At 36.9% G+C, this 27,989-nt stretch overlaps 6 protein-coding genes and 1 long non-coding RNA gene across 8 annotated transcripts in view; 4 read left to right on the plus strand and 3 right to left on the minus strand.

Moving 5' to 3' along the window:
• LOC103512181 overlaps positions 1–3,280 on the plus strand; it is a 6,926-nt gene extending 3,646 nt beyond the window's left edge. Inside the window, exon 3 of the mRNA XM_026825834.1 lies at positions 2,960–3,280. Within this exon, the coding sequence (XP_026681635.1) occupies positions 2,960–3,280 (321 nt within the window). The remainder of the gene's footprint in view (positions 1–2,959) is intronic.
• Positions 3,281–3,704: 424 nt separating this feature from the next.
• On the plus strand, positions 3,705–6,615 carry LOC113465346. Its single transcript, XM_026825840.1, has 6 exons — positions 3,705–4,021; positions 4,433–4,525; positions 4,945–4,999; positions 5,128–5,322; positions 5,724–5,974; positions 6,386–6,615. The coding sequence occupies exons 1-6, from the start codon at positions 3,736–3,738 to the stop codon at positions 6,613–6,615; spliced, it is 1,110 nt and encodes a 369-aa protein (XP_026681641.1). The 5' UTR covers positions 3,705–3,735.
• Positions 6,616–7,710: 1,095 nt separating this feature from the next.
• Positions 7,711–9,259, plus strand: LOC103512159. 2 transcript variants are annotated; one of them, XM_026825727.1, is made up of 4 exons: positions 7,711–7,890; positions 8,408–8,730; positions 8,901–8,991; positions 9,162–9,259. In XM_026825727.1, exons 1-4 carry the CDS (start codon positions 7,767–7,769, stop codon positions 9,170–9,172), a joined length of 549 nt encoding a protein of 182 aa, XP_026681528.1. In that variant the 5' UTR covers positions 7,711–7,766; the 3' UTR covers positions 9,173–9,259. The 2 variants fall into 2 exon arrangements, with proteins under 2 accessions (XP_026681528.1, XP_008475137.2); XM_008476915.2 differs by lacking the exon at positions 9,162–9,259 and having other exon boundaries at positions 8,901–9,058.
• A 1,454-nt stretch (positions 9,260–10,713) lies between these two features.
• LOC103512147 (ER membrane protein complex subunit 10) lies at positions 10,714–13,581 on the minus strand. The gene is made up of 5 exons (XM_008476905.3): positions 13,356–13,581; positions 12,428–12,589; positions 11,724–11,995; positions 11,304–11,400; positions 10,714–10,905 (listed from the first exon to the last, which is right to left on the minus strand). The coding sequence occupies exons 1-5, from the start codon at positions 13,416–13,418 to the stop codon at positions 10,807–10,809; spliced, it is 693 nt and encodes a 230-aa protein (XP_008475127.1). The 5' UTR covers positions 13,419–13,581; the 3' UTR covers positions 10,714–10,806.
• A 480-nt stretch (positions 13,582–14,061) lies between these two features.
• On the plus strand, positions 14,062–21,494 carry LOC103512141 (checkpoint protein HUS1). The gene is made up of 6 exons (XM_026825705.1): positions 14,062–14,342; positions 14,970–15,182; positions 15,354–15,454; positions 20,454–20,564; positions 20,836–21,010; positions 21,226–21,494. Exons 1-6 carry the CDS (start codon positions 14,291–14,293, stop codon positions 21,408–21,410), a joined length of 837 nt encoding a protein of 278 aa, XP_026681506.1. The 5' UTR covers positions 14,062–14,290; the 3' UTR covers positions 21,411–21,494.
• On the minus strand, positions 17,198–27,988 carry LOC103512316 (bis(5'-adenosyl)-triphosphatase enpp4-like). The gene is given in 11 exon segments (XM_026825846.1): positions 17,198–17,430; positions 21,501–21,970; positions 22,639–22,743; positions 22,985–23,154; positions 25,181–25,246; positions 25,661–25,884; positions 26,307–26,447; positions 26,450–26,591; positions 26,864–26,948; positions 27,361–27,537; positions 27,849–27,988. Coding segments are annotated over 10 exon segments (1,542 nt in total). The 5' UTR covers positions 27,895–27,988; the 3' UTR covers positions 17,198–17,430; positions 21,501–21,584.
• Positions 24,168–25,119, minus strand: LOC113468648. Its single transcript, XR_003392321.1, has 2 exons — positions 24,993–25,119; positions 24,168–24,334 (listed from the first exon to the last, which is right to left on the minus strand). It is a non-coding gene; the product is annotated as an uncharacterized LOC113468648 (long non-coding RNA).
• Position 27,989: the final 1 nt, after the last annotated feature.

Raw genomic sequence — 27,989 nt, forward strand, 5'->3', positions numbered from 1 at the left:
AAATGCTGAAGCTGTTTTATTTAATTTTTGCACTTTTTGGATAAAATAGTTCAATTCACCTACTATAGAAAAACTTTACTACGAGTTAGGTAGATACCTACACCGCCTATATACCTACGAGAGTTAGGTATGTATGTAGATACCTCCATACCATGTACCTACCTACATACTTACCACTTTACCTGTGTAGGTATTATTTTATTCAAATGTGAATCATCTCAGTCCATTATTTTCCTTCTAGTAGGTAATACCTGCTTGGTAGTATTAGTATTCTCCTACTTCAGACAGGTATAGTTAATAACATATTTTACCTACTGAGATTTTGTTACATACCTATTAGCTGAGTTGTAGTAGGCATAACTTCATAAAAAATATATGTGTATAATATTACACCCTAAGAATCCTGAGTGCAGTTCATATTAAGATAAAGTTATTAGGGTTTCAATAGCGTAAAAGTAGATACCATTATTATTTATTATCTACCATTGAAATAAAAAGTTACCACTAAACCAGTGTTCATAAAAAGTTGCAAGTTTTGAAAGTTTTATTTTTATTGCAAGTTTTTTTAAAGTTTCAAGAACAATTTTTCAAGCGAGATTTCATCAATTAAAAATTAATGAATCTTTCATACCTAACTGAGTGCCAATTTTATTGATTTCAGTGATAAATTTTCAAGTGAAGTTAGTTAATTACCTATTTGTGGATTTTGATTTTGTTTCGAAGCCATGATTGCAAAGTTTCGAGTTCAGATCAAGATTTTGATTTTCTTCGGAATAAATAAGCTCGTTTGGAGTTCACTATTGGAAGTAAGTTCTGTTTAATATTTTCCTAATTCCTACCAACCTATTAAGCAACAACATATTGCAATCGCGAGGGATTGCGAAATGGAACAAAGAAATTGTATCTATGCAGGTACGATGAGTATTGTGCTAACCTATTTTAAAGTGCCTACCTATTTTAAAGTGCTAATTTTTGAAGTGTTAACCTCTTGGTCTGGAATAGAATGGAATATACCTACATACCTCATTTTTTATACTGCTATGATGAGACCGAAAAGTCCCTTTTGCCCCGCACTCTAACCAAGACCTTACACAATATTTAATTGGCAAAATAAATCTTAATTTAACATCAAGATTATCATTCGGTCCACAGTCCAAATCGGGAAAAGGGTCCAGAATTGGAACCCCAAACCAAAACCTCGGTTTAAACTCCCTTGAATCCGAAAATTTCGTCAATAACATACCTACCTATTTTAAAGTGCTAATTTTTGAAGTTTTAACCTCTTGGTCTGGAATAGAATGGAATATACCTACATACCTCATTTTTTTATACTGCTATGATGAGACCGAAAAGTCCCTTTTGCCCCGCACTCTAACCAAGACCTTACACAATATTTAATTGTCAAAATAAATCTTAATTTAACATCAAGATTATCATTCGGTCCACTGTCCAAATCGGGAAAAGGGTCCAGAATTGGAACCCCAAACCAAAACCTCGGTTTAAACCCCCTTGAATCCGAAAATTTCGTCAATAACACGTAGATTTCAATTAAGATAAGAAAAAAAATCAGTCTAATCCAAGTCTAAAATCCAAAGACAATGGCAGTTAGTTAATCATTAGCCGGATACCATCAATCCAAAATCATACGGTCCATTCTAAAAAGCCATTGTTTGCTTTACTCATGAATCCCAATCTCGTCCATTATGAGTCCATTTCAGTGCACCATGGACCTTGAAGGTCGTAGGTACTATCAAATACTCATCTTAACGTATTCCTAATTAGCGAGTACTACCGAAAGTAATTTGTTTTCTGAAATCAGATTAGGTGTGGGGTGTGGGTACCTACTTCTGTTAATGAGATAGGTATCTCGGTACTATAGGTTAATAGGGTAGGTAATACTGCTAACCATTAGATATGTTTGTACCAAGATTAACGAGCATAAAGGTTCAAGGTAGGCATCTAGGGATGTAGATAGTAGGTAGGTATGGTACTATGTACCTACTCAATCCAAATTTCAATTTGACCTAGGTACTAGGTAGATTTTTTTTTTTTTTTAATATAGGTAGTAAGTAGGTACCTTATTTATATTGTCGGTTAAGACTAAAAATTCCCATTATGCCAACAGTTTAAACAGGCCTCATTTATTTACATCAAAAATAAGTACATACATATAGGTTTAACATTGAAAAGGATGGAGAAAATTATATATATATAAAAGATATTAATGGTAATAGCCACCAAAGAGGTTGCCACTAAAGATGTTTGAGGTGAAGTTTGAGAGAGAAGAGAGAGAGAAAGAGTGAGAGAGAGATAGTGAAAAAGAGAGAGAGGGAGAGAAAGTGAGAGAGAGAGATAGTGAAAGAGAGAGAGAGAGAGATACAAAAAAAAAGAAAACTAAGCACTCGCATCATATGAGGTAGAGGTAGATACCTACTTATTGAAAAGGGCTAAGAAAAAAATTGCCCCCTCAAAGACTTTAACCTCGGACCTTGTGCCTCATCTGATCCAATCATAAGGCACCACTGGCGAATATGCATCGCCAGGACTTAAAGGGTTAAACTTCTTTTTAGTTAATCTCGGTTTAAGCAATCTGATTGGCTAAATTTTTTGATTTGTTTTTCCAAATCAACCAATCAGAGTTGAACTTCAACCGATTTTAAACTCACTTTTGTCTTCCTTCTCTCTTAGATTTCGGGACGATGAGACCTTAGCAGTTACAGTTCCCTCTATCAAACCTCAAAAAAAAAAAAAAAAAAAAAAAAAAAAAAAAAAAGATCGGTATATATTTCGGCGAAATCCCCTCTTTGTGCAAATCTAGAACATATTGGGAATTTCCTACTAAATTTCAGCTTTCTAGGTGTTGTAGATGTGGTGATTGACGCAAAAATTGAGAGGCCCACCACTTTATTAGTTTCCAATTAAATCCAAAATTTTACTACCTCCATTCATTCTCTTTTAGGTTTTAGATATAAAAAGCCTTATGAAACACACAGATCTAATCTACAGATTGTCACTCAACAGAACAGCACCCATACCGGAGTCTCACTACGCCAGCGACTACCTACCTGCACCATGTGATAAAAGTGTCACCAACAAGATCCAGCAGATACTCCACCACTACGGACAAAATCTAGGAGGTCACAATGGCATCGTGTTCAAATATAACGCTATAAGCGATCACTCACGAATTCAACAGATCAGTGACCACTCCATGGAACCTTATAACAAACAAGTACCGAGAAACACAAAGACAGTTCGTTTTATCAAGTTATTGGGGTGATAAGACCTTAGCATTTACTGTTCCATCAAGTTTTTTTTTCCTCGAGTCTGATGGTTAGCCAGCAATAATAGCACATTGAATCCAGTAGAACTGAATGTATCACTCAGTACATGGTTGGTATACTGCTTCACTGCTTGCTGTTTTGGGAGGTTCTCAGCCTCATGAGAAAAATTTGGTTGAAATCCAACCAAAAGGTGAGGGGGATATGTAACAATATACCCAAAATGATTGCCACATTCCCTATAGTAAATTTATAATTAGTAAGAATAGTAAGCCTTACACTGGTCCAGTCTCAGGAGCAAACAAATACATATTAGAATGGAAAGCTGTGATCACTCACGAATTCAACAGATCAGTGACCACTCCATGGAACCTTATAACAAACAAGTACCGAGAAACACAAAGACAGTTCGTTTTACGATCACTCACAAATTCAACGGATCAGTGACCACTCCATGGAACCTTATAACAAACAAGTACCGAGAAACACAAAGACAGTTCGCTTTACAGACCAACCAATGAATGATCAACTCAGGCATATGCCCAATTATCAACCATTGCCCAATGGTCAGAGCAGAATGACTAATGGTCAACCAAAATACCTCACGATAGTTCAACCTAGAGAACACAACAGCGGACCTGGTAATTTTTCAGAACCTCGTCGCAAGGGCAAACCATTAGGTCCCTGTGAGAAACTTGCATATGAAAATCAAGTCAAACGTATGCTGAACGCAATGAAAGGTAACCAATATTAAAAAGTTAGGTAACTTTTAAGGATACACACAGCACTTGGTAAAACAAACTTAAAATCAAGAGGAATATAAAAACTCAATCTTTTGTTCTAATGTTTTGTGTTGGTTTGGTAAACCAAATGGTTTTGGTTTGGTTTGATGGTGCTTTGGTTTGGTCTTTTGTTTTGGTAAAAATAAATTAATCTTATAAAACAAAAAAGCAAATTGTTATTATTTTCCTCTTTTGATTGAAAGGTAACCATCGCGTAGACTACATGGATGAAACAGGGAGTAGTCAAACCAGCAGTCTAGACCCAACAAACGACCTGATCAGAGCAAGCTGTCTTGTTTTGGTAAAAATAAATTAATCTTATAAAACAAAAAAAGCAAATTGTCATTATTTTCCTCTTTTGATTGAAAGGTAACCATTGCGTAGACTACATGGATGAAACAGGGAGTAGTCAAACCAGCAGTCTAGACCCAACAAACGACCTGATCAGAGCAAGCTGTCTACCCCATCATCTTAACGTATTCCTAATTAGTGAGTACTACCAAAAGTAATTTGTTTTCTGAAATCAGATTAGGTGTGGGTACCTACTTCTGTTAATGAGATAGGTATTTAGGTACTATACTATAGGTTAATAGGGTAGGTACGTAGGTAGGTAATACTGCTAACCATTAGGTATGTTTGTACCAAGATTAACGAGCATAAAGGTTCAAGGTAGGCATCTAGGTATGTACATAGATAGTAGGTAGGTATGTACATATACTATGTACCTACTCAATCCAAATTTCAATTTGACCTAGGTCCTAGGTAGATATTTTTTTTATTATTATTTAATATACCTTATTTATACTGTCGGCTAAGACTAAAAATTCCCATTATGCCAACAGTTTAAACAGGCCTCATTTATTTACATCAAAGCTGTCTACCCCATGGACTGGGAAGTGGAACGAGCACCAAAACCAGCCTAGTGACTGAAATGACCAGATCCTGGCTACCCCAAGGAGCCTTAGGACATTCGGTGACGCGAAATATAGACTGTCCGAAAAGTGTCTACCCCATGGACTGGGAAGTGGAACGAGCACCAAAAGCAGCCTAGTGACTGAAATGACCAGATCCTGGCTACCCCAAGGAGCCTTAGGACATTCGGTGACGCGAAATATAGACTGTCCGAAAAGTTCAAAACGAAGCGCAAAGTATGTGAACCGAGCTACGCCCTGTGATCGGAATGGTGCTGTGGTGTCCTACGACAATATTGGACTTCTGAAAAACATCATGAACAATATACACACGGAAGCAGGTGCGTGGTAAGTTGAAAGAGAATAAACATTTTAGGATAGATGATGAAATGAGCACTTACAACAATACGAGCGAGAAACCAGACTTCTTCTGATTTCTTGCTCAAGAACATAACGCCAAAACAACTGTCAAGTATTGCTCTACTTGAAAAGTGATTTTTGAGTAGTGTGTAGACAGTGGCATAAAAAAAGAGGAAGAAAAAAGAAAAGGAAACAGACAAAAAAGGCCCTATTCCCCAAAAAGTGTCCGTTAACGTTAAGGGAGGTTTCACTGTGCCTTGTTTAAAAAAATCCGGGTAAAACTTTATCTCAGCAAACAACATTCAGTAAGGTTGTACTAGAGTTACATATGTGGCTAGGTAGAAGCTCAAAAGAATTAGTCAACGTAGCCTTACCTACTGCCTTTCCAGCAATACGATCTATGAAAACAAGTCTATACAGTGTGGGTCGATTGTAAGAAAATCCGTCCAAACCAAACCTTGTCGATCAAAAGAGAAAGAAGCTATCAAGGAGAGGACACCTTTAAATCCTTGTGAGAACGCCAACGCGCTTTGTCACAACTATGTATGGGTCCCGGTAAACATGCCTGCATGTGAGAGTGCAACAAGTAAATATAGTAACGCTGATCAACAGTATGCTTGTACACAAGACAATCCGAAAAATCTCATCATCAGGGTCATCATCCGTCCGATTACAAGGGATAGGAACATCAAGACAACATAACCAGGACAGAGGAAGCTAGGTTAACCAAAGTCTGAAGGAAAGAGAAAAGGGAACAGGAAGACCTTACTCCACACAAATAAGTTACCAAAAGGGAACAGAAAAACCTCAGTCCTCACAATAAAGTTACCAAACTGTCACGAAATGGAAAAAATTGAGAGTCAATTCAAAGCTTGTTCCTGATTCTTGAAAGCAAATTCATTTGAATCCAATGAATGTCATTCATGCAGTACAACTTTGCTTTGTCACAACTATGTATGGGTCCCTGTAAACATGCCTGCATGTGAGAGTGCAACAAGTAAATATAGTAACGCAGATCAACAGTATGCTTGTACACAAGACAATCCGAAAATGCTTGGAACGAATCCAACCAATTCACACGCAAAGAATGTGCCAAAAGTACCATCAAAAACGACCGGAAAGAAAACATCAAAGAACAAAATGAACGGCAAGGCTGCTGCTAGAAAGAAAAGCTGCAGTCAAGCAAGAAACCGATCCAAAATGAAAAAGGGAACAGGAAGACCTTACTCCACACAAATAAGTTACCAAAAGGGAACAGATAAACCTCAGTCCTCACAATAAAGTTACCAAAATGGAAAAAATTGAGAGTCAATTCAAAGCTTGTTCCTGATTCTTGAAAGCGAATTCATTTGAATCCAATGAATGTCATTCATGCAGTACAACTTTACAGAAGTAGACAAGTAGGTAGACATTCATAGGAGAAACACCCATATATGTACTCGTAAGAGTACAGCATTTTCTCCGATTTTTCCCTCAAGATTTTCCTTTGCAACATTGAGAATAAGTCGTATAAGAAACACCCACGTAAGAGTACGGTATTTTCTCCCATGATCTTCTTTTGCAAAATTCCACTTCACGAATGCCCCTCAATCCAATGACCCAAATTCTCCTTCATGCATACCAGCCACTCCACCGTACCCTAGCCATGGACCTCCTAGTACTGTACACCATTTTCTTTTGCAAAATTCCACTTCACGAATGCCCCTCAATCCAATGACCCAAATTCTCCTTTATGCATACCAGCCACTCCACCGTACCCTAGCCATGGACCTCCTAGTACTGTACACCATTCTAGCTAGTTTCATCTGCGGATATTCAGGCTACAGCTTTGTCCGCGGCGTTCTCGATTTGTCACGAAACCAAGACGGCGAGGAGGAGGCTAAAAATTTCCGTATCGATCTGACCAAAATCAAGCGATGGAAAAAATCACGGAAAAGGGGATCGAAAAGTTCAAAGCGTTCGAAAGCGCAGAAGAAGCGTTCGAAAAATTCCTCATCTGATTCTAGCGAAAGCAAAGAATCCTCGAAGTCAGCGCGAAAAATCAAGCTGGGTCGATCAGCGCGAAGGATTGCCATGTGTACCTGTCCGTATTTGTACTTTACGGCGAGGAGGAGTCTAAAAATTTCCGTATCGATCTGACCAAAATCAAGCGATGGAAAAAATCGCGGAAAAGGGAATCGAAAAGTTCAAAGCGTTCGAAAAATTCCTCATCTGATTCTAGCGAACGCAAAGAATCCTCGAAGTCAGCGCGAAAAATCAAGCTGGGTCGATCAGCGCGAAGGATTGCCATGTGTACCTGTCCGTATTTGTACTTCTGCGGCCGGTGTTGTGGTTTGCTGACTGACGAGGATGAACCAAGGAAGTCAGAATACGCAAAGAATGTGCCAAAAGTACCATCAAAAACGACTGGAAAGAAAACATCAAAGAACAAAATGAACGGCAAGGCTGCTGCTAGAAAGAAAAGCTGCAGTCAAGCAAGAAACCGATCCAAAATGAAATTGTTTTGCGATCCGCAGTGCCAAAAACTGAAGACAACCCTGGAAAGGATTCATAAAGGTGAGTGTAAAAACTCTACATCCTAAAAAGAGGAAGATATCGCGATGATTTGATACAAAAACACTTAAAATTATAGGGGATTAGATTTATTTTAATCCAACATGAACACTTTTTTCTGCTACATACATTTCGACTGTCGGTCTGAGCGTCAGTGGCCGGCATTAGCAATGTAAAGGTGTGTCCACACAGTCGGCCGGCCGTCAATCGACATGACTGAACCGTTCACACTGCCATAGTTCTGTTTCGACCGGTCAATGAAAAAGATATCGCGATAATTTGATACAAAAACACTTAAAATTATAGGGGATTAGATTTATTTTAATCCAACATGAAAACTTTTTCTGCTACATACATTTCGACTGTCCAATGTAAAGGTGTGTCCACACAGACAGTCGGCCGGCCGTCAATCGACATGACTGAACCGTTCACACTGCCATAGTTCTGTTTCGGCCGGTCAACTATGTTTAGACACACTTTTAGCCTCACTTTCACTTCTTGAAGACAATCCCTCTTACAGGTCTCGAGGACAAAGCACCATTCTACAACTTCTGCGGGAAAATTCACCCTCGGGGCGGAATGAGTCATCCTTTCCTTGACAGGAACGCCAAACGCCCTCCAACGCGAAATACCGCCATAATGAAAACAATCGACAACACCAAGATCTCCATCAAAGCTAACACCCTCGTCATTAACTGTACGAAGGACAACTATCAAAACATCTTGAACAAAATCGATGAGCTGAAAATTACCGAAGCTGACGTTCCAGGAACGGCGAAAGGGTCGGAGATCAAGCCCAAACTGTTAGAAGTCAAGAACAAGGAAGACAGGAAGGAGGATGAGATTGAGAAAGAGGAAACACTGGAAAAGAAAGAAGAAGAACCACACGAGAGTGAAACTGCAGTAAAGGATACCGTGTATGACAGTACACATGCTTTAAGACAACTTCAGCTATCGGACCACAATTTGAGATTAAAGTAAACCTAAGTGGATTAAGCAACCACGGGGATGAGATTGAGAAAGAGGAAACACTGGAAAAGAAAGAAGAAGAACCACACAAAGAGAGTGAAACTGCAGTAAAGGATATCGTGTATGACAGTACACATGCTTTAAGACAACTTCAGCTATCGGACCACAATTTGAGATTAAAGTAAACCTAAGTGGATTAAGCAACCTGGATGAGATTGAGAAAGAGGAAACACTGGAAAAGAGAGAAGAAGAACCACACAAAGAGAGTGAAACTGCAGTAAAGGATATCGTGTATGACAGTACACATGCTTGCTGAAATAGAAATGAAAAATATTTAAGACAACTTCAGCTATCGGACCACAATTTGAGATTAAAGTAAACCTAAGTGGATTAAGCAACCTGATTAGGTAAATCTCTTTTAATTATAGGATTTATAAATACAGTAGAACCCCGTTTTTATGAACCTTGGTTATATGAACTTAAAAATCCAAGCTCTTTATTTATTTTTTACTTGATAATCAGATTTTTTTCCTAATAATGCAAACAATTTTTTTTGATTTTTTCATCTAAACCCTCATGGAAATTGTAAAAAATACCTAATGCTAATATGAACAATGAACATATTTTGTCCTCTTAGTTACATAATATGTCACTATAAGAACATAAACATCAATAAATAAGCATTTACTGTCGAAAATTTGCCATGTTTCCTGTGTTTTCTAATGTAACCCCAATGTTATGAACTTTTATATGGAACCCTGATTTTATGAACTACCCTTGGTCCCAATTAGTTCATAAAATATTACACAGCTTTTTTTATATATAAAAAAAAACTTGTTGTATTTTTATAATAAGGGGGTGGGGGGTGCAATCTTGAAAGTTCAGGGTTCCGCAAAGATGTTCACCTTTTGAAAAGGGTTCCGCGGGCCAAACTAATTAAGAAACACTGATCTCTTTTATTTTTCCATTACATAAATATTTACACAAAGAAACACCTTAAAACTAAAAGTATACCGGTTTTTTCCCCCACCACAAATGAAATGTAAACATGGAGGTATATTCTACATTGCATCGACCGAAGTAGGTACATATTCGGATAATCCGCATTTTGTATTGGGATAACTTTGAATTCAGTTAGTTCTAATCTAATGCATGGGGCCATAGTTTACATTGCATCGGCCAAAGTAGGTACATATTCGGATAATCCGCATTTTGTATTAGGATAACTTTGAATTCAGTTAGTGAACAAGAAGATACTCAGCCAGGACCAAGACTAGAAGAATCTATGAGCAGTAAAAAAAAAAAAAAAAAAAAAAAAAAAACCATTTAAAAACAACTGACTGAATTATTTCGGCAAAATCCTCTCTTTGTGCAAATCTAGAACATATTGGGAATTTCCTACTAAATTTCAGCTTTCTAGGTGTTGTGGATCTGGTGATTGACGCAAAAATTGAGAGGCACCACTTTATTAGTTTCCAATTAAATCCAAAATTTTGCTACCTCCATTCATTCTCTTTTAGGTTTTAGATATAAAAAGCCTTATGAAACACACAGATCTAATCTACAGATTGTCACTCAACAGAATAATAATAATAAAAAAAAACATGACCTATTTAAAACTACTGACTGAATATAATCCTACACTTGCTTTTACCTTTGAACTAGGCATGAAAGGTGCCGGTTGTTTATAAAACCTCCAATAGTTCTTGGTATAAACAAACACTTCCTTGTAGGTACCTTATAATAAGTACATCTTGGTTACACCTCTATGTTTATCTAGCTGCTCCTCCACCCCCACCTCCTCCACTCTGTTCATTGTTTGCAGCTCCTGATACAGCAAAGAAGATTGCCAATGGTTGCCGGTTGTTTATAAAACCTCCAATAGTTCTTGGTATAAACAAACACTTCCTTGTACCTTATAATAAGTACATCTTGGTTACACCTTCATGTTTATCTAGCTGCTCCTCCACCCCCACCTCCTCCACTCTGTTCATTGTTTGCAGCTCCTGATACAGCAAAGAAGATTGCCAATGGAACGAGGTACATCCACTGAAATCATAACAGAAGTCCAATATAGGTATCTGTTTAATGAAATAAAATGGGTTTTGTGTAGTGTGATTCAGAAAGAATGGAAAAGGACACTACTCAAAGGATAAGGAATATAAGGATTAGGATTCTAAGTATATATTTTTTTTTTTAATCAATGGACTAGGGACTACCTTCTTCTTCTTTTTCCTAGCCTTTTCCTATTTAAATAGGGGTTGGCGTTTCTTGTCAGTCTCTTTCAGGCAGCCCTGTTGTGTACCTCTAGTCCTGATAAATTTTTCTCACCAAAGGCTTGATTCACACAATCTTTTCACCTTTTCTTTGATCTCTCTCCTCTTATCTCCTCCTCCCTTCCATTCTCTGGAATACCTACTAGAAAATCAAGTAGGTATTTAACTTACATATTTGGCTAGGAAGGATCTGTTATCTTTGGGACCTCCTTTTTCTCGTGCCTCCCTCTCCCTTTCTATCTTCTGAATATAGGACAATGTGTCTGGGCTGAAAATTTAAAATTTCATTACATTCCAAGTTATTGGGGTGATAAGACCTTAGCAGTTACTGTTCCATCAAGTTTTTATTTCCTCAAGTCTGACGGTTAGCCAGCAATAATAGCACATTAAATCCAATAGAACTGAATGTATCACTCAGTACATGGTTGGTATACTGCTTCACTGCTTGCTGTTTTGGGAAGTTCTCAGCCTCATGAGAAAAATTTGGTTTAAATCCAACCAAAAGGTGAGGGGGATCTGTAGCAATATACCCAAAATGATTGCCACATTCCCTATAGTAAATTTATGATTAGTAAGAATAGTAAGCCTTACACTGGTCCAGTCTCAGGAGCAAACAAATACATATTAGAATGGAAAGCTGTCAGTTCCGAGTTGGACACATGACTGCCAATGCAAAGGTTCTCATTGGGTGCCAGAGATACACCAACAATATTTCCATTGTGATCTAGGTAGACATTGAAATTGTCGTGAAGTTTTGACTCGACCATGGCACAAGCTTTGGCAAAAGTTGACAAGGTGACCTCCTTGTTGTTCTGTCGGACCACAATGTCCATCCTGTAGAACTCATCTTTGTCTGCAAGGGTCTAAAATAAACAAATGAAAAGAATAAATTAAGTACCTACATAAAGGACACAAATTTAAAACCTTTGGATTTTAACTTTGGATTTTCTGACAACCCTCATCACCATTTTTTTTTTTTTTTTTTTTTTTAACCTTTGGATTTTACCTTTGGATTTTCTGACAACCCTCATCACCATTTTTTTATTATTATTATTATTTTAGGTGCTTTAACTATGTGTTAAAACATGTTGTTCACACCATTGATGCCCATAAATGGATGAATTTTGGTATTTGAGGGACTACTGTTAATTTCATGGCAGGCAATGTACAACATCTTTGTTTTTTTTCTTTCTACTATAATTTTTTCCTTCAATAGAAGAATGTCACCAAGACAAGAAATATCTTTATAGACATATGCAATAAATAAAAATAATATAAAAATGCATGAACATTACCTTCAACTTTTGGATATCAGCTGGATTCAAAGGGTTTTGTCTGAATGTGACATCACTGGTTTCTATATTATGGATTTCTACAGTGCCTCTTTCCACACTCAAGTTGGAGCTGTCCAGGTAATGCAGTAATTTGATTTCTAAAGCTCCTTCACTCATGTGCACCTGGGGATGAAAAGTACGTAACAATTTAATCATGTTAATGAGAACTTGGTAATTATGCAGAAGTCACATCCGTGGAAAAGAAAAGCTCCTTTTTGTATTTAACCTAACCCTATAACACTAATCACTGCTCTAATTGTGAAAACTCCTTCTTGCGTTTAACCTAACCCTATAATAACACTGGTCACTGCTCGTTTGTGCCAGTTCCTTTGATAGCAATATTCCACAGACGTGACTTTAGCACAAGTATCGAGAACTTAACCAATAGTTTGTACATTCCATTTTGAGCTTGGAAGATAGTGAACCTGGCAGGTAAGTACTAGGTCACAGGTTTGATTCCTGCCAGGGGTGACTCAATCCTAAATAAACAGATTTTTTTTTAGTCTTGAAACAGCTAATGTCCTATTTCTCTCTTTGACTTTGGGATGATAAGACCCCTGTTGTTACAGATCCTTTGCTTGAAAAGTGATTTTTGAGTAGTGTGTAGACAGTGGCATAAAAAAGAGGAAGAAAAAAGAAAAGGAAACAGACAAAAAGGCCCTTTTCCCCAAAAAGTGTCCGCTATTCGGAGGTGTCCGTTAACGTTAAGGGAGGCTTCACTGTGCTTTGTTTAAAAAAATCCGGGTAAAACTTTATCTCAGCAAACAACATTCAGTAAGGTTGTACTAGAGCAGGGGTTCTTAACCTTTTAGAATTGGCGGACCACTATTGATAAACCAAAAATCTCGCGGACCACTTGAGATTATGTATGTCAAGTTTGGTGACTTACCGGGAGTAGGATCAAGAACAGAGCAAAGCAGATATGCTTCATGTAACTGGTGAAGAGGTCCATGACGGTAGTGTGGTGGTCCAAGAGCTTTAACTAATCCAGAAGTCCATCCAGTTAGGTCACTGGATGCTGATAATCCAAAGATTCCAATTTCCAAAGTCAGAAGCAAAATCCAAGAGTTTGTAAAAATGAAAAATTCAAAATTTCAAATCAGGCACTTTTATCAAAAAATGAATTACCGTACAAAAATTCCCCGTAACCGTACAACAGAGGGATTTTTTCTTTTAAAAAAGGGATTTTTTGTCATAATTACCGTACAAAAATTCCCCGTAACCGTACAACAGAGGGATTTTTTCTTTTAAAAAAGGGATTTTTTGTCACCTTACATCCGACAACACTGTTGGGAAAGCGCTAAACATACCCCGCGAAATTCAAATTTTCAAAATTTTCTGATAATGAAAATCGGCCAAAAAGGATTTTCAGCATTTTCTACAACTTTAGCTACATTTCTCTGCTTTTTTTGTCTTTTGTTGTCCTTAAAATTTAAATCTAGTTGAAGACAGTTTCCCAACATCTAATATCTACAGTTAATCCTTATGTAGGTATCTAAAACCTTTTCAGAAAAAAGAAGAAAAAATCATCGGTGAACATTTAAACACATCACCAACATATTATTCAAGATTCTGTGTCACTCAACAGGTTTCGAAATTTTCTGATAATGAAAATCGGCCAAAAAGGATTTTCAGCATTTTCTACAACTTTTAGCTACATTTCTCTGCTTTTTTTGTCTTTTGTTGTCCTTAAAATTTAAATCTTAAATCTGTATCTAAAACCTATTCAGAAAAAAGAAGAAAAAATCATCGGTGAACATTTAAACACATCACCAACATATTATTCAAGATTCTGTGTCACTCAACAGGTTTCAGTCTACAATAATGAGATTCAGAGCGAAAATAGTGGAAAGCAATTCCATAAAACAGTTCCTAAGTAAGTTTACTTAAATCTTTAGCCATAAATCTAACATGTACCAATGTACCTACCAGCTACTTGAAAGAAAAAAAAAAAGGAAAAGGGAATTGATAGAGGGAAGAGAGAATTAATTGTAACAGCCAAGGTCTCATCATCCCAAAATGGAAGAGAGCAGGAGAAAGCCAGCAGTTCTGAGAACAAACCTGCTTAGTTAACAGCCTACTTTTGTATTCCAGATATTGTTACTGTGGTGTCAAAGTTATCCAAATCCTGTATCCTTCGTATTACAGGAGACTGTCTAGTGTTCATTGTACCAGATGAACACAGTATTCCTCGGAGAACTGTTCTGTGGGCAGTGTTAGAACAAAATGGATGCTACAATAATGAGATTCAGAGCAAAAATAGTGGAAAGCAATTCCATAAAACAGTTCCTAAGTAAGTTTACTTAAATCTTTAGCCATAAATCTAACATGTACCTACCAGCTACTTGAAAGAAAAAAAAAAAGGAAAAGGGAATTGATAGAGGGAAGAGAGAATTAATTGTAATAGCCAAGGTCTCATCATCCCAAAATGGAAGAGAGCAGGAGAAAGCCAGCAGTTCTGAGAACAAACCTGCTTAGTTAACAGCCTACTTTTGTATTCCAGATATTGTTACTGTGGTGTCAAAGTTATCCAAATCCTGCATCCTTCGTATCACAGGAGACTGTCTAGTGTTCATTGTACCAGATGAACACAGTATTCCTCGGAGAACTGTTCTGTGGGCAGTGTTAGAACAAAATGGATTCTTTGAACATTATGATATGGTTGGAGTTAATGCTCTTGATGCCCAGAATGAAATTTTCTTAGAGTTCAATATTAGTAAGTATAGATCTTATTGTTAATAATTAGACAAATATTATGTAGATGCCTAGCTTCTAAGAACACCTAGTAAAATTCCAGGTACAATTTTATGGTCTCACCTACGGTTCTTTCATTAGTCTCTAAGTAGGTACATACTAACTTACACTTTCTGAATTGTTCTCTTTTTAGGTTTACTAGCAAGTATTTTGTCCAATGTGAAAAATGCCAAGTCAATAAAAATGAAGCTTACTCATAAAACATTCCCAGCACTGACAGTTGAAATTGAATTTGTAAGTACCAACTTAGTGACTTCCTAAAAAAAAAAAAAAAAAAAAAAAAAATAATCCCCTTTTTTAAACAAAAAAAAGTGACCCATAAAAAAAAAAAAAAAAAAAAAAAAAAAAAAAAATTAATCATGCCTATTCTAAACTAAAATATAGGTACCTATATTATAGGATTTATAAATACAGTAGAACCCCAAATTTATGAACCTTGGTTATATGAACTTAAAAATCCAAGCTCTTTATTTATTTTTTACTTGAAAATCAGATTTTTTCTAATAATGCAAACAAAAATTTCTGATTTTTTCATCTAAACCCTGATGGAAATTGTAAACAATAATGCTAATATGAACATACTAGCTGAATTCCGTCGCTTCGCTCCGGAATCCCGCTAGTTCATCCCGAGGCATGGCCAAACTTGTAGAAAAGGCATGGCCGAACTTTGTAGGAATAAAATTTCAAATTTATATATATATACAAAAATCGTCCTTTTCCAAATTTTCATTTTACCATGTTCTTATTACCCCAGAGGGGAAGTATCGAAAATAAATCAATTTTGAAAGGTATACTGTGATGGGTGTAAACAAGAACAAGATAGGAAAGGGTGTATTCTGAATAAAATAATAATAATAAAAACAAACACTAAGTTTTAGCCAATTTGAAATCACATTTTATTCTAGGCTACAGAATGGGGTCATGTCAATTACCAAACAAATATGTCATAGGGACAGGAGTAAAAATGTGCAACACTACTGACTAGAGGAGGTACTTTGTTATAAACATTGAACCCACAACCTTCGGATCAAAAGTTAATGCTCCGTGTCAATTACCAAACAAATATGTCATAGGGAATAAAGGAGTAAAAATGTGCAACACTACTGACTAGAGGAGGTACTTTGTTATAAACATTGAACCCACAACCTTCGGATCAAAAGTTAATGCTGTTCACCATTTTGAATATTCACATAATAGTTTTAATGTCCCACTTAAAATAAAGTTAATACTTCTTTTTCTACTTTACTTTGTAAACATGGTAGTACCCTTCCTCTATCATGTTAATGGCTCTTTTTTGTAAGCCGTAAGTTGTGTAAATAAATTTTTGTCCTCTTAGTTACATAATATGTCACTATAAGAACATAAACATCAATAAATAAGCATTTACTGTCGAAAATTTGCCATGTTTCCTCTGTTTTCTAATGTAACCCCAATGTTATGAACTTTTATATGGAACCCTGATTTTATGAACTACCCTTGTTATCAAACTAAAAACATAAACGAAACTCAAAATGTTGGTCGAGAGCGGAACATTTCTCTCCCGCAGTCTTCACATAATAGTTTTAATGTCCCACTTAAAATAAAGTTAATACTTTTTATTTCTACTTTACTTTGTAAACATGGTAGTACCCTTCCTCTATCATGTTAATGGCTCTTTTTTGTAAGCCGTAAGTTGTGTAAATAAATAAAGTAATCTACAATAAAACAATATCAATATTGAAGCTTGGCTTCTTTTGTAAATAAAATAATCTTCATAAAGCAGTGGAGGTTGCTTACGTTGACCGTTGACGCACCTCCCAGTACTGTATATTTGAGTATGTGTAGAATTTAGACTACATATTTGAGTATTTGTAGAATTAAAAACATTTATGAAAGAGAGAGAGAGAGAGAGAGAGAGAGAGAGAGAATATTTGAGTATTTGTAGAATTAAAAACATTTATGAAAGAAAGGAGGTTGCTTACGTTCACCGTTGACGCACCTCCCAGTACTACGTATATATTTGAGTATTTGTAGAATTTAGACTACATATTTGAGTATTTGTAGAATTAAAAACATTTATGAAAGAAAGAGAGAGAGAGAGAGAGAGAGAGAGAGAGAGAGAGAGAATATTTGAGTATTTGTAGAATTAAAAACATTTATGAAAGAGAGAGAGAGAGAGAGAGAGAGAGAGAGCGAAATACAATACATACGAAATACAAAATAAGGTACATAAATTGGGTAGTTAAAATGGTTATACATTGATATACAGTATACACTCATTGGCACAAAGCGTTTTTCCTTTTCTCCTTAAGGACTTGATCCAAAAACAAGTCGTCCGTTTTGCCGATGAGTGTATTTTCGGAACAGAAATTTACACAAATATACGATCCCTACAATGAGTGCCAGAAAGAACAAGAAGTACAAACCTGTTCCATCAAGTTTTTATTTCCTCAAGTCTGACGGTTAGCCAGCAATAATAGCACATTAAATCCAATAGAACTGAATGTATCACTCAGTACATGGTTGGTATACTGCTTCACTGCTTGCTGTTTTGGGAAGTTCTCAGCCTCATGAGAAAAATTTGGTTTAAATCCAACCAAAAGGTGAGGGGGATCTGTAGCAATATACCCAAAATGATTGCCACATTCCCTATAGTAAATTTATGATTAGTAAGAATAGTAAGCCTTACACTGGTCCAGTCTCAGGAGCAAACAAATACATATTAGAATGGAAAGCTGTCAGTTCCGAGTTGGACACATGACTGCCAATGCAAAGGTTCTCATTGGGTGCCAGAGATACACCAACAATATTTCCATTGTGATCTAGGTAGACATTGAAATTGTCATGAAGTTTTGACTCGACCATGGCACAAGCTTTGGCAAAAGTTGACAAGGTGACCTCCTTGTTGTTCTGTTGGACCAAAATGTCCATCCTGTAGAACTCATCTTTGTCTGCAAGGGCCTAAAACAAACAAATGAAAAGAATAAATTAAGTATCTAAATAAAGGAGACAAATTTGACAAATAAAACCTTTGGATTTTCTGACAACCCTCATCACCATTTTTTTATTATTATTATTATTTTAGGTGCTTTAACTATGTGTTAAAACATGTTGTTCACACCATTGATGGCCATAAATGGATGAATTTTGATATTTGAGGGACTACTGTTAATTTCATGGCAGGCAATGTATGACATCTTTGTTTTTTTCTTTCTACTATAATTTTTTCCTTCAATAGAAGAATGTCACCAAGACAAAAAATATCTTTATAGATATATATGCAATAAATAAAAATAATATAAAAATGCATGACCATTACCTTCAACTTTTGGATATCAGCTGGATTCAAAGGATTTTGTCTGAATGTGACATCACTGGTTTCTATATTATGGATTTCTACAGTGCCTCTTTCCGAAAAAATATCTTTATAGATATATATGCAATAAATAAAAATAATATAAAAATGCATGACCATTACCTTCAGCTTTTGGATATCAGCTGGATTCAAAGGATTTTGTCTGAATGTGACATCACTGGTTTCTATATTATGGATTTCTACAGTGCCTCTTTCCACACTCAAGTTGGAGCTGTCCAGGTAATGCAGTAATTTGATTTCTAAAGCTCCTTCACAAATGTGCACCTGGGGATGAAAAGTACGTAACAATTTTATCACATTAATGAGAACTTGGTAATTATGCAGAAGTCACGTCCGTGGAAAAGAAAAGCTCCTTTTTGTATTTAACCTAACCCTATAATAACACTAATCACTGCTCTATTTGTGAAAACTCCTTTCTTGCGTTTACACTAACCCTATAATAACACTGGTCACTGCTCGTTTGTGCCAGTTCCTTTGGTAGCAACATTCTACGGACGTGACTTCTGCACAAGTACCGAGAACTTAACTAAATAGTTTGTACATTCCATTTTGAGCTTGGAAGATAGTGAACCTGGCATGTAAGTACTAGGTCACAGGTTTGATTCCACAAGTACCAAGAACTTAACTAAATAGTTTGTACATTCCATTTTGAGCTTGGAAGATAGTGAACCTGGCATGTAAGTACTAGGTCACAGGTTTGATTCCTGCCAGGGGTGACTCAATCCTAAATAAACGGATTTTTTTTTTAGTCTTGAAACAGCTAATGTCCTATTTCTCTCTTTGACTTTGGGATGATAAGACCCCTGTTGTTACAGATCCTTTGCCTGTTTTCTAATGTAACCCCAATGTTATGAACTTTTATATGGAACCCTGATTTTATGAACTACCCTTGGTCCCAATTAGTTCATAAAATCAAACATGTAGGTATATTCTACATTGCATCGGCCGAAGTAGGTACATATTCGGATAATCCGCATTTTGTATTGGGATAACTTTGAATTCAGTTAGTTCTAATCTAATGCATGGGACCATACCAATGGAGCCACCCAATAGTGAACAAGAAGATACTCAGCCAGGACCAAGACTAGAAGAATCTATAATGAGCAGTAATAAAAAAAAAAACATGACCTATTTAAAACTTCTGACTGAATATAATCCTACACTTGCTTTTACCTTTGAACTAGGCATAAAAGGTGCCGGCTGTAAACAAACACTTCCTTGTACCTTATAATAAGTACATCTTGGTTACACCTCCATGTTTATCTAGCTGCTCCTCCACCCCCACCACCTCCACTCTGTTCATTGTTTGCAGCACCTGATACAGCAAAGAAGATTGCCAATGGAACGAGGTACATCCACTGAAATCATAAAATAATAGAAGTCCAATATAGGCACCTGTTTAATGAAATAAAATGGGTTTTGTGTAGTGTGATTCAGAAAGAATGGAAAAGGACACTACTCAAAGGATAAGGATTAGGATTCTAAGTTTTTTTTTTTTTTAATCAATGGAAAAGTAATCTACAATAAAACAATATCAATATTGAAGCTTGGCTTCTTTTGTAAATAAAATAATCTTTATAAAGCAGTGGAGGTTGCTTTGTAACCCCAATGTTATGAACTTTTATATGGAACCCTGATTTTATGAACTACCCTTGGTCCCAATTAGTTCATAAAATTGGGGTTCTACTGTATGTACTTTCATATAAAGGAGTATCTACGAGTATTTCCTCAAGACAAAATATCTGAAAGAAAATGGAATTAAGGCACTAATGTTATTCTTTTCCTCTAGCCATCTCAAAATTATGCAGTCAATCAATTCAAGACAAAATATCTGAAAGAAGATGGAATTAAGGCACTAATATTATTCTTTTCCTCTAGCCATCTCAAAATTATGCAGTCAATCAAATGTGTGTACATGAAATTCCTATCACAATAGTTCCTCTACCTCTCTGGAGAGAATACAAGCAACCAGAAATTGTGGAATATGATGTAAGTATTGGGAAAACAAACTATTTCTTTAATTTCTTGTGTTTTGAGGGAAATTGCAAGTTGCTTGAGATTATAACAGGGGAATAAAGCCTCATATAACCTCAGCATTTGGGCTAGGTTTGCTACCTCTCATAGTTTTCACTCACATTAAAGTCCAAAAGTTCTAACTAATAATAACTTAGGATATGTCACGTATTTTATAGAATTATTATGAAGTAAAGAAGAATATTGTTATTATTGACTGTTGAAATTCAATTCCTGTCTCCAACAGATTGTCATTGAGAGTCCACCCCTCAGGAAAGTGAAGAACATTGTAGACAAGCTAAGACAACTTAGTGATCGCATTACTATCTGTGCTACAGATACCGGTCTGTTCTCTCTAGGTGTCAACACAATACCATGTACAGTCAAGACTTTGTTCCGAAACCTCAGTGTAGACCATTCCAGTAAGACAATCATCTAAATTATATTTATTTTTAGAAAGTGAATGTGCCTTGAAGTAATGCGAAAGCGGTACCGAGGTACAATCTTAAAAAAAAAAAAAAAAATCTGGGAGTAGGGAAATGGAACATTGGAATTATACCATTTCACTATTCCCCACCATTAATATCTGAAAATTGCAAAAGGAAATTACGACTAATCTGTCCTTTTCCATTTCCAGATTGTTCAAAATCCACTGCCAGTGCTCTGGTGGAGACAAAGCGTCTCTCTCAATTCCTATCCTGTGAACTGATGAACGCTAGTAAGGAAATCTGTTACATTGTATCCGGCAACCTCATTCACTGGTATTTGGAACACAAGACGCTACAGCTACACTACTACCTTGCTACAACGCTTGATGATTAGTAGTCCAGTGATAACGCGCTTGCCATGCAGAAGGTCCCGGGTTCGATTCCCAGAGTCGACAAAAAATTGCACTCGTATTTTGATTACGTAATACGTAAATTGGGTAGTTAAAATGGTTATACATTGATATATACAGTATACACTCATTGGCACAAAGCGTTTTTCCTTTTCTCCTTAAGGACTTGGTCCAAAAACAAGTCGTCCATTTTGCCGATGAGTGTATTTTCGGAACAGAAATTTACACAAATATACGATCCCTACAATGAGTGCCAGAAAGAACAAGAAGTACAAACCGGTTGCCAGAAACGAGTTCGAAGGCTTTTCATCTTCAACTAGCAAGCCGCGAACGTGTCCTAGTACTCCGAGACTTGAAACCGCGACCTCTGGCTTGGGAGGCGTTAACTTGAGCATGTAGCACCATAGCGAGAACAGGTCAATACTGTCGAAGGGCTCAACTTTGGTTTGCTTCTTGAGGAGAGGGCCATTAGCGAGGAACAAAGGGAACATCGATTGCACTGTGGTGTCATAGCCATGAAGACCCACATTGGAGTTATTGGTCACTGTAAAAGAAAAACAGGTTTTTAGTGACGGAGATTTTACCCTCTCGATTACGTATGTATTCAAACCATTTGGCCAAGACTCCAATTCAACTGCTGAGGTTCAACGGGTTACGTTCTGTTGTTCTTGTGTTAACCCAGCACCTAAACGGGAAGTATTTTGACTCTTATCACCCATCTGATGGGGGACATACTACGGGCATGCTACGACACAGACCATACGAGTCTAATGTAGCGGCGTGTTGACCCAGCACCTAAACGGGAAGTATTTTGACTCTTATCACCCATCTGATGGGGGACATACTACGGGCATGCTACGACACGGACCATACGAGTCTAATGTAGCGGTTGTTTCATTGCTACGAAATAAAAAAATGGCGTCTTGTTTGTATAAATAGTCAAAGTAAATCTCGTAGGCCAGACATAAAAAAATTGGAGCATCCTTGGACCCCCCTACCCCTCGGAAAATACTTGATATGGTCCTGGCATGATTGGAGCTGGTGAAAACCAGCATCTCGATTACCCAGATGGTCACCCTTCCGGATACCAATCAAGCGCAATGTTGCTTAACTTCAGTGATCCAATGGGAACTGATGTATTGAAAGTGCTATCGCTGCTGGCTACAATAATAATAAAAATACTGGGTAAATCTACTAAATACAAGTACGTACGTTTGAGACCATGTTCGTGTAATGCCCAGGATAGCTGTTGCAGCAGGTCTAGGAAGGCATAGGACTCCTCAGTGACTACCAGTATGGGAGGGGTCCGCTCACTGTCAAGAACCAATCAAAATACATACTCAAGGAAATACTGGAACAACAATTAAAATACAAATATTTGAACAACAGTACACAGAACAACAAACGATGCGGAAATAATCGTTTAGGAGGAACTAAACGTACAAGTAGGTAGTAGGTAAGTAGGTAGGTACACTTAAATTAAAGCTTATTAAAAACAAAGTAACGGTAAGTACATTAGAATGTCATTTCGGTGATCATTAACTAATACGCTCACTGTTCTTGTAATGCCACCTGTCTGGCATGTCAGCCTTGCGGTATACCTTGAACGTTTTGAGTTTAGTAGCCGCAGCCGTCAGGTTGGCGTAGACCTCTTCTTCTTTATCTGCCCAAGGAAACAAAATGAGAGACTGAGATATTGTTGTTAACTGCCTCGGTGGCGTAGTGGTCAAGACGCTCACCTGGTAAACAGGAGGGCGTGGGTTCGATCCCAGCCGAGGCATGGAATTTTATCCTCATTTATTTCGATAATGTTGTTAACTGCCTCGGTGGCGTAGTGGTCAAGACGCTCGCCTGGTAAACAGGAGGGCGTGGGTTCGATCCCAGCCGAGGCATGGAATTTTATCATTATGCAAGCAGTTCAAGAAGTCTCCACTGCCCTCACTGAGTATTAACAATATTGTGAGTTACTTACCTTCTTACATACACAACCTATTATATTTAATTAGAAGAAGAGATAAAGAGAAATCTAGAATACTGTTAAAATATTCAAGAAATACTAAGACTCATGAAACAAATACTTTTGAAGAGTAATATTTGTTTTAATACAGCACAACAGTTAGAATGGACCTTCACTAAGTTACTGAGTCTTCACACACAAAAAGCCCAAATTGAGGCTTAGGTGTAGGGGCTGGCCAGCCCCAAAGGACGGGTTGAGCTTCTACGAATCTACTGAGTCAGAACTCTAAGGGTTAGGTGGTGGAGAACGCCTGTGGCGTTAACCTCGCCTAGTGGTTCCCTTCCACACAAGAGTCCATTATTATTTTTTGTCGTTTAAAAATGTAAGAGGTATTGATGTTGTATTAAAATGTCTCTATTGACTGTTAAGTAGAGTCTACACTCGATCATCGCCTGCCACACAGGTCCACACTAAAAATATTTTACTATTCATATTTTATGAGATATGATAGAAGGAACCTAGGAACTGTAACAACGGAGATCTTATCGCCCCGAAATCGAAGAGCGAAGGAGGACAGAATAGTGGAAAGCCTACCGTTCCGAGAACGAACCATATATGTTAAGGATAAATTTAGCACGGAGCGGGAATAAAACTTTCACTGATTATTATTTTTATTTTTTTCTTGTCCAAAGTTCTTGTTGTCATGAGACTTCATTTAATCCCAAAGTCCTGAATTTAAGTACTTGAGACCAAAGTCCTGAATTTAAGAACTTGAGACCAAAGTCCTGAATGTAAGTAGTGGAGATAGAGGTTACCTCTTGAAAGACATGTAGGCAGTGAGTTGTGTTCTGAGGCTAAGGTTAGGAGGTGTTGGAGTCGACTCGTATCAAATGAACACGGGGTAAACCAGAATCTGACTCCTCTGAATCCTCAGGTAGTTGAGGCAGAACTCTGGAAGAAAATTGTTACTGGTTAGGTTTATATTGGACATCCACGAAGATATTGAGGGGGAAGAAAAACTGTTCAGATTGACCGACTTAGGTCGAAATTAAAGTCCTGAGAAACGCGAACTCTCTTTGGGCGCTTTTTAAAACTTCCCTTAATAACGGCCAAATCGTACATTTCTCAAATCTGAGCCCACGGACACTTTTGATTTAAAGTCATGAAGAAACGTCTCTCTTAAGTTTGAGGGCTGAAAACTAAAGTTCTGAGAAATGTGAACTCTCTTTGAGCTTTGTCAAAATTTTGCCATTGAGGGGAAAAAAACTGTTCAGATTGAGCGACTTAGGTCGAAATTAAAGTCCTGAGAAACGCGAACTCTCTTTGGCGCTTTTTAAAACTTCCCTTAATAACGGCCAAATCGTACATTTCTCAAATCTGGGCCCACGGCCACTTTTGATCTAAAGCCATGAAGAAACGTCTCTCTTAAGTTTGAGGGCTGAAAACTAAAGTTCTGAGAAATGTGAACTCTCTTTGAGCTTTGTCAAAATTTTGCTCATAAATGGTGGGTGAACTGAACTGTACATTTCTCGAACCTCGGTCCGCGACACTTTTGATTCGCATACACACTTAGAAGAGTTAAAGTCATTTCTATGAACATAGAACTCACCTATATTGAGAAGACTGTCTCCTATTCGTCCCAGACTGATTGTTACTAGAGGCGACGGTATTGACTGCACCGAACAAAGCCAGACCGCCTACGTTCTCGTAGATCGCCAGAATCACACAGATCGCTCACTTTTGATTCGCATACACACTTAGAAGAGTTAAAGTCATTTCTATGAACATAGAACTCACCTATATTGAGAAGACTGTCTCCTTTTTACGATTTTATCGTTCACTTCCTGCGAATCCGGACCATACCTGAAAATAATGAGAGAGTGAAAGTGAGATCACAACACATTCCCCACCCGTGGCACAAGTTCTGTTTATACAGATGGGTATACCATTTATAAAAATTCAGTATGTTCTGAGAGTTATATCAAAAAATAATAACTGGAAACTTAATAAGAATAAAATAAAAAAAGTACAAGTAGAGAGCAGAGAGGTACATAGTAGGTAATTTGGTTTGTATGTTTACCACGATATTCTCTTTTCTTCCAGAGATCACCTGAAAATCACTAATACTAGAGAAAGTAATCAGTTGAAATATTTGCATTCGAAATATAAGTGCGAATTTTTTGTTGATGTTAGTCTCTCTTCCATAAGATCTAGGTAAAGTTTAAAGTTAGGTAAAGTTTTTATTTACGTTAATTTTATTCAGAACTTTCCACTTACATATGTCCTTGAGAATCTGGCTCATCGAAATACAACATAACCAGGTTAGCTGGCTTCTCCTTATTTGTGAACCAAGTTACCACCTCATTCACTCGTTCCTCCCATAGGGATTTCCGCTCGAACTTGTGATTGTAAGTTATGTTGTGCCCTTGATAAGCATAGTCTGCCCCCGGCCACATCATGTTACCACTATACCGTCCCTCGCCGGCCAATTCATTTAAGGTCTGAAAATAAAAACGTTAAATTGCTTTTTTCCATCTGATTGTTTTTTTCCTTCCTTATTTTGCAGAAGTCAAATGGAGCAGTGAAATAACTGCTCCATTTGACTTACCTATGTGGTTTTTTTGTATCATGTCTATCCCATCATATAGTACTCACCCTTTTTTCCATCTGATTGTTTTTTTCCTTCCTTATTTTGCAGGAGTCAAATGGAGCAGTGAAATAACTGCTCCATTTGACTTACCTATGTGGTTTTTTTGTATCATGTCTATCCCATCATATAGTACTCACCTATGGAGGCCTCTCAGACCCAACTGAATTTAAAGTGTGGTGTACTCTCCATTGAATCCATATTTCTGTTTCTTGTGTTCTCACTCCAAGTGCAAGGTGACTGTATGGAATTTTGTGATAAAAAAAAGGAACTCACATAAATAGGCATAACATCGGATCGTGAAAACATCTCCTCACTGTAACCAATGGACTTGTTGTTTTTCACATCAAAGATGTGATTGTCTATGACACCATGTTGCTCAGCATACAGGCCGGTTGATATGCTGTGATGATGGAACTCACATAAATAGGCATAACATCGGATCGTGAAAACATCTCCTCACTGTAACCGATGGACTTGTTGTTTTTCACATCAAAGATGTGATTGTCTATGACACCATGTTGCTCAGCATACAGGCCGGTTGATATGCTGTGATGATTACACCTAAACTTCTGTCCTGTTTTGGAAGCCAGCAATGACATTGTAGGAAAATATTGAGATGCGAGAGGAAAAGTGGCCTAATGGTCAAAGATTTGTGTACCAATCCCTAACGGATTGTCAATGTTGAGAATCTTATTCAAGGAAAGATGAATGTGAATATTATTTGGATATAATTATTTTATTTAAATTGATTGATTCATAAGTATTAGCAGTCTAAAGAAAAAGGTCCATCTAGGAAGAGAGAAATAGAATTTACTGTTCTGTGATGATTAGGGTAGGTCTTGGTAGGAAATATGTTGTGTATGTAGTCACTGTGAACGCCTTCCTTACGGAACTGTAACAGGTTGGGTGTCAAACCTGAAATAAAATATTAAATGACATGCATAAAGTAGAGTTAAAGTGCATAAAAAAAAAAAAAAAAAAAAAAAAAACCCCACAACATTTTTTTTCCCCCTTTGGGGGTTTAAATTTTGTGATTTTTCTTCATCTTGCGCAAAATGGCTAAGGGCCCAACCATACAGAGCAGGGCTAGAAAAAATTTTAAATCTCTTGAAAATTAAAAAAAGATTTCCAATTAAAAAAAAAAAAAATAAATAAATAAACAAAAAAAAAAACAAAACAAAAAAACAAATTTTAATTTCCTTGCATTGCAAATCATTTTAAATCAAGTTGAGATTTCTAATAATTATTTATTTACTTTGCAGTTTCAAAATACCATCCTTATTTTCTTCAGTATGATAACATCAAAAATTAAATTAAACAGTCATACCTCGGTCCAGATAATTATAGCGGAATCCATCAAATGAGATGATCAGAATGAGGGGATGCTGGGAAATACTGGTGGTGTGGTGAATACTGACAGTACATAGTACAAGAACATACAGAGTGTGGATAGACATAATACTGGTTATGTCAATGTGTATAAAAAATACTGGTCTGGCAAGATCTGAAAAATAAAACAATGTAGGTACTTGTATTTTATCTTGAGAATCAATTTTTTCCTGCAACAGAGATATCTCTATTTCTTTTTCTTACAATTACAAATAATCATACAAAAGTACATGAACCTAAATGAAGAATATTCATGCTCGATGGCACTTCTACAGATGTCTTTAGTCAGTTGAACTAAATGTTTTTTGGCCTTGCTCTTAGGGGTCATGGACCAATAAGTTCGTGAGGTTAACGAACAGCCATTCATACTGCTGGACATGCATTATAATGATTATAGGCTTTAGGCTACAATAAACTCATACCTACACTTAATGATTGGATTTGTAGGTAGACAGAGCAAGATAGAAAACATCTAGGTACTTGCTTTGGCAACTTCAAACAAAATGTGGAATGTGGGAGTTCACATATGAATCATATGATTGCACATACCAGTGGACACTGCCAATA

This window comes from Diaphorina citri, unplaced genomic scaffold (genome assembly GCF_000475195.1).
Source record: "Diaphorina citri unplaced genomic scaffold, Diaci psyllid genome assembly version 1.1 scaffold36, whole genome shotgun sequence".
Classification (NCBI taxonomy): domain Eukaryota; kingdom Metazoa; phylum Arthropoda; class Insecta; order Hemiptera; family Psyllidae; genus Diaphorina; species Diaphorina citri.

Excerpts from the sequence above, each read along its gene's own strand:
- LOC103512141 (XM_026825705.1), top strand. The coding sequence starts at position 14,291 with ATGAGATTCAGAGCGAAAATAGTGGAAAGCAATTCCATAAAACAGTTC. Across the intron at positions 15,455-20,453 it reads TGACAGTTGAAATTGAATTT|CCATCTCAAAATTATGCAGT; the intron begins GTAAGTACCAAC and ends CTTTTCCTCTAG. Across the intron at positions 21,011-21,225 it reads CCTCAGTGTAGACCATTCCA|ATTGTTCAAAATCCACTGCC; the intron begins GTAAGACAATCA and ends TTCCATTTCCAG.
- LOC103512159 (XM_008476915.2), top strand. The coding sequence starts at position 7,767 with ATGAACGGCAAGGCTGCTGCTAGAAAGAAAAGCTGCAGTCAAGCAAGA. Across the intron at positions 7,891-8,407 it reads CCTGGAAAGGATTCATAAAG|GTCTCGAGGACAAAGCACCA; the intron begins GTGAGTGTAAAA and ends TCCCTCTTACAG. Across the intron at positions 8,731-8,900 it reads AAGACAGGAAGGAGGATGAG|ATTGAGAAAGAGGAAACACT; the intron begins ATTGAGAAAGAG and ends CACGGGGATGAG.
- LOC113465346 (XM_026825840.1), top strand. The coding sequence starts at position 3,736 with ATGGAACCTTATAACAAACAAGTACCGAGAAACACAAAGACAGTTCGC. Across the intron at positions 5,000-5,127 it reads AGCCTAGTGACTGAAATGAC|CAGATCCTGGCTACCCCAAG; the intron begins CAGATCCTGGCT and ends GACTGAAATGAC. Across the intron at positions 5,323-5,723 it reads CACACGGAAGCAGGTGCGTG|CAATACGATCTATGAAAACA; the intron begins GTAAGTTGAAAG and ends CTGCCTTTCCAG.
- LOC103512147 (XM_008476905.3), bottom strand. The coding sequence starts at position 13,418 with ATGGACCTCTTCACCAGTTACATGAAGCATATCTGCTTTGCTCTGTTC. Across the intron at positions 11,996-12,427 it reads CTGATATCCAAAAGTTGAAG|ACCCTTGCAGACAAAGATGA; the intron begins GTAATGTTCATG and ends TGTTTATTTTAG. Across the intron at positions 11,401-11,723 it reads GCTCCTGAGACTGGACCAGT|CCCAGACACATTGTCCTATA; the intron begins GTAAGGCTTACT and ends TTAAATTTTCAG.